The 5,842-nt window shown below is 39.9% G+C and overlaps 1 protein-coding gene across 1 annotated transcript; it reads right to left on the bottom strand.

The window, feature by feature from the left end:
• Positions 1-1,817: 1,817 nt before the first annotated feature.
• LOC134601958 (olfactory receptor 5P66-like) lies at positions 1,818-2,768 on the bottom strand. The gene has a single exon (XM_063446464.1). The coding sequence runs from the start codon at positions 2,766-2,768 to the stop codon at positions 1,818-1,820; it is 951 nt and encodes a 316-aa protein (XP_063302534.1).
• Positions 2,769-5,842: the final 3,074 nt, after the last annotated feature.

Raw genomic sequence — 5,842 nt, 5'->3', positions numbered from 1 at the left:
TATTATGGGCCAGCCACGTGGGCAGAAGATGGTACCTTTGGTTATAGAACCCCTATTTATATGCTCAACCGTATTATAAGATTACAGGCGGTGGTTGAGATCATTACTAACGAGACATCACAAGCGCTCAATCTTCTAGCAAAGCATAATACCAGGATGAGGACAGCGGTATACCAAAATAGATTAGCCTTGGATTACCTTTTGGCAGTAGAGGGAGGTGTATGTGGGAAGTTTAACTTGAGCAATTGCTGTCTTCAAATAGATGACGAAGGGCAAGCAATAGCTGAGCTTACTAGCCATATGGTTAAACTAGCGCATGTGCCTACTCAGGTATGGAAATGGTATAATCCAAGTAGTTGGTTTGGTAGCTGGTATGAGTGGTTTGGAGGGCTTAAGGCAGTGGTAGGTGGAGTCCTACTGATTTTAATGTTGTGTCTACTCCTGCCGTGTCTTATACCCTTAGTAGTTAGGTCTGTGCAAAGTCTGATAGGAAATATAGCAGAGAGGAAGGCTGCTGCACAGATAATGGCAATATATAAATATAAGGCTCTAGATCAGGGAGAACCAATGCAGGAAGATGAGTGTTGAAGATTCACATCATAAGTTAAGTCTGGTCTGGTTCAGGGTAACTTGCGGTGTATGCAAACTAAGGTTAAGTGATGCCTCAAGTAATTGTAAAATATCAAGAGGCATCAAAGGGGGGAATGTGGTGGAATCTCGGTAAAAATAAATTTAGTAGGCCGAGATTACCACGTGGCATGTGTACGTGCATATGCTGACGTATCGATCAGTTGGTTGCACGAGGCAAGATACGATCAGTAGTGTACGGAGCATGTGCAAGAATACAGGATGTAGTATTCCCCTCCTCCATTGTGCTGGACAAGCCATGCGGTCAAGCAGGAAGTTAATTCTTATTTGTATTGATTAATCAAGAGAATGTGCGGGTGGAGCTTAATATGGGAGGAGTTATGTGCCTATATAAGGAGCCTGCACTATTGTCCGGGGCTCAGAACTTGTTGTATTTTGGTGACATTAGTCCCTCTGAGTCCCGATCGGTGATCCAATAAAGAATCTCTTCCTTCCTGAAGAAACCTGTGCCCATCTCTCTGTGCTTGGCTTCCGTCAGTTTCTCCGGTATCATTCTTTCACTGGGTAAGTATATTAGTACTTAGGCAATACTGTGCTTCGGAACTTTGACACTTCGGAACTTCGGCAACTTCGGAACTTCGGCCCTTCAGCACTTCGGAACTTCGGCACTTCAGAAATTCGGTAATTTCGGAACTTCGGGACCTCGGCATTCCGAAGTACTCGAATGTCCGAATTGTCCGAAATTCGTCCGAATACATATTCGGACCGAAACGAATTGCACATGTCTAGTTGAAATGCATAACATCTACTGAAACTGTAAGTTGCATGAGTTGTATAGAATAATCACAGAAAAAAAAAACCATGAGCATAACAATTTAACATTTAATATTTAGGACCCAATAAAAAATATTTTTAAACAAAACTTGTGTGATAAAAAAGGTGTGTGAGTTTGTATCGTAGGCACTTAACATAATGTAAATCATAAATCTTGGTGGTCGTCATTGTTTCGTTGTCAACAATATTACAGATCTTGTTTCTGATGAAGAAACTGAAACAAATCACAGAAAAAAATTACAATGGGCAGGTAACAAACTGAGCCATAAAGTTTCCATTTAATTCATATGTTTACAGCGAAAGTTAGAGCTAAGTTGTTGAAAGATCATAGTCTTTTTAAACATATTTTTATTGTTAAACTGTCTTCTAATATTATAATATTACTGCTTTAACAGTTATGACTTTATCTCCCAAGATTTTGTCTTTCTGAAAAATATTGTAATAGATTTTCTGATTTCCTGGTTTCTTAAACTATAAATAATGGGGTTCAGCAATGGAGTTACCACAGTGTAAAAAAGGGATGTGAACTTGTTGATATTTAATGTGTGCCCTCTCGAAGGACTGAGATATACAATAATGAGTGTCCCATAAAATAAGCACACAACTGTCAAATGGGAGCTACACGTGGAAAAGGCTTTCTGTCTCCCGGTGGTGGATGAGATTCCAAGGATGGTGACGAAGATATAGACATATGTGACAATGATAAACACAAATGGGCAGACAGCTATGAATGGAATGACCATAAAAATTTCCATTTTAACCAAAGAGGTGTCCGAACAAGACAGCTCTAAAAGAGGTAGGACATCACAAAAAAAGTGGTCAAGCATGCTATAGTTGCAGAACTGTAAGCCATCGATCAATATACAAGTAATTAAAGCAAGGAGAAAGCTAAGCAGCCAGGAGCAGATGACCAGAGAGAAACATAACTTATACACCATGATAGAGGAATAAAATAATGGGTTACATATTGCTAAATATCGGTCGTAAGACATTATTGTGAGTATATAGCATTCTGCGGCTCCACAGCATTCGGATATTTGAAGTTGGGTGAGGCAACCAAAATGGGATATTTTGCATCCATCTTCTAATATAACTTTTAGCATATTGGGGACAATAACTGTAATAAACAGTATATCACATATTGATAAATGACCGAGAAAGAAGTACATGGGTGAGTTTTTAAGGCCTGTGATTGACACTAAGAGCACAATGATAACATTCCCACTTATTGTTATGATGTATATAGCAAGAAGAAGAATGAAGAGTGGAATCTTTAAACTGTGAAGATTCTGAAATCCCAGAAGAAAGAATTCTGTGATCAGGGTATGATTCTCCCGGTACACCATCTGCTGAAAGGAATGAAACATAGATTAAAGTAATCCATACATAGAAAAACAAGTTTTAAAAACTGTAACTTGAAGCTATAAATATATATATATATATTTAATTTTTTTATTTACTTTTTACAAATTAATGCTGTTAATTGATGGACAATATTAAACATAATTTAATTGCAATGGACCTAGATGATTGATGTCATTGTTTTATTCTTATTTGTTCTAATCATATTACGCGTGTGATGGAGCATTGTCCTGCATGAAAATCATGTTTTTCTTGAAGGATGCAGACTTCTTCCTGTACCACTGCTTGAAGAAGGTGTCTTCCAGAAACTGGGAGTTGAGCTTGACTCCATCCTCAACCCGAAAAGGCCCCACAAGCTCATCTTTGATGATACCAGCCCAAACCAGTACTCCACCTCCACCTTGCTGGCGTCTGAGTCAGACTGGAGCTCTCTGCCCTTTACCAATCCATCCATCTGGCCCATCAAGACTCACTCTCATTTCATCAGTCCATAAAACCTTAGAAAAATCAGTCTTGAGATATTTCTTGGCCCAGTCTTGACGTTTCAGCTTGTGTGTCTTGTTCAGTGGTGGTCGTCTTTCAGCCTTTCTTACCTTGACCATGTCTCTGAGTATTGCACACCTTGTGCTTTTGGGCACTCTAGTGATGTTGCAGCTCTGAAATATGGCCAGACTGGTGGCAAGTGGCATCTTGGCAGCTGCACGCTTGACTTTTCTCAGTTCATGGGCAGTTAAATGCAAGTAGAGAATATTTCATTTTGGTAATGTATTGTTTGCACCATTGTAGGGGTCTATAGAATTATCACCTAATAGAGTAAATTTAATGAGGACAGCCATCAGCCCAACATCATTTAATAATCATTTTTCTACCATCTTACCATGTGTTACAGAAATTGTAATCTCTTTTCGGAGAAGGCCTATGGTGATGCTGATTTCAGTTCCCTCCTGTAACGACACTCCCCGGCATAAAAGGGGTTAATAGCCGTTTAGAAGATCTTCCCTTCCAGAGACACAGGCACAGCTACTGTAGACCGAACCGGAGAAGCATATGAATGCCGTAAACAGCTGAACCGGAACCATACGAATGCTGTAAACAGCCGAATAGGAAAAACCATACGAATAGGTTTACACTCCTAGCCGTCAAACTGGAACAGCATACAATAAATCCCCCCAAGAACGAGACAAGGCTCCGTTTTGAGGGTCAAGCAGGAACAGACAGAACTGTGGGTTTATTGTTCTTATATACACATTAGTACCACCCACAGGGTTTTGGAAAACAACCAATAAACACGTACAATACACTCAGACACTTTCACACAAAATCCTGCCCTCTGCCTGTGATACAATTACCTTACACAATGGGTAATGTAATTATCACAAGCAGAGAAATACAGTTTTTCCACATTATTCATAACTTTAAAAGTATGCATCACATTCACATAAAACGTACATTTTCAGAATCTGCATACTCCAAATACGAACATATGTCATCCACATTGGTCCATTGGTTCAAAAGATAGATCGAAGTCCTTTGTGACCAAAGGAAGCATGGCTTTTCTGCCCAAAACCAGTTCCACAGAGTCTTCTATCCTGGAGATAATTGGGAAGTAATCCAATTATCTTCAAGGACAGAGGCAAAACTCCATTGAACACATGGCAGTAAAATACAGTAAAATACAATGCAATACACAAGGTTACATTTATTACATAAAATACAGACATGCAACATATCCCCAGATAGCTTAGGTCTGAGCGCACATTATTACTGAATGGCTCTCAGACCACACACATACAGTTCAATTGCCATGGAGCCAAAGTCTTTCCCATAGTCTTTCATTATACGAATGGTCTCCATGTCATAGCTATCTGGGGTATCACCACTCAAACAGGGCAAGCACCGAATGACCCGGCTTTCGTGTCTTTGCAGGGGAAAATCAAGTGTTTCAACATGGGGCCATAGTCTAAAGGCAGCAGGCGGGCAACCAGGCTCCTCCAATGCACAGTGGCGAGATTGGTCTTGTCACACCTTCCATGTTGTAATATTACAGGAGAAATATATCTTGTAGTGACAATGACTGCAAACTTAAATCATACCTCAAAAACATTGCCCGTGTCCGCCCCTTTCTTACACAAGATGCTGCCAATTAGCTTGATCTTGCTCTGGTAATTTCTTGCGTTGATTATTGTAATTCCCTAATAATTTGCCTCCCCAGAAACTGTACTGCCTCACTACAATCTGTGATGAATGCTGTTGCCAAACTGATTTTTCCTTGCACTGAATTCCAGATGTCAATTCAAAATACTAACCATTACCTATCAAGCTCTAAATAACTCTATTTACCCCTGTTATAGTTATTTTAGATATGCACTTTGTTAGACTCTCTGCTCTGCCAGTGACCTTCTCCGGTCCACTGCTCGCACCCTTACTGCTAACTCTCTCACAGGCAGCTCCTTACCTCTGGAACAGCCTGACCACCACCATCAGACTCTCCCCTAGCCTTCAATCATGTAAGAAGTCTCACAAACCCCGGTATAGCTTATGGCCCCCAAGATTAACTTTTATTTTACAAACCTGTCTCTCGCTCTCTCCTAAAAGGCCACACTCCACTCCTACCTCCAGTTCTGCTATGTCCCACCTTGTTTGTTAGTTTGTTGTACCCCTTGATGCCAAATTGTGGTTTTATACATCACCTCCTCTAGACTGTTATAGCGCTTGAGCTGGGTCCTCATCTACCTATTGTTCCTGTAACATTTTGTAATTCTCATTTATTGTTAAATGTCCCGCTTTAATAATATTGTAAAGTGCTGCAGAATATGTTGGCGCTATATAAATACCAATAATAATAATAATAATAGTCATAATATTAAATGTCTAAGTTACCATTACTAAGGCAGTGTATTCCCCATACTCTAAAATACATGACGCCATATCTGCTGTCATACCGCATTGCTGTATCGAATAGCTGAGTTCGAAAAAAAAAAACACCTATCTATTATGGTCTACATTTTCCAAGCTGACTGTCCAATCACCACTTTTCGGTGACCATACCTCCTATACT

The sequence above is a fragment of the Pelobates fuscus genome, chromosome 3, assembly GCF_036172605.1.
Source record: "Pelobates fuscus isolate aPelFus1 chromosome 3, aPelFus1.pri, whole genome shotgun sequence".
Lineage (NCBI taxonomy): Eukaryota > Metazoa > Chordata > Amphibia > Anura > Pelobatidae > Pelobates > Pelobates fuscus.
The sequence above is the reverse complement of the archived record's forward strand: the minus strand, read 5'-3'. Positions and strand labels throughout refer to the sequence as shown.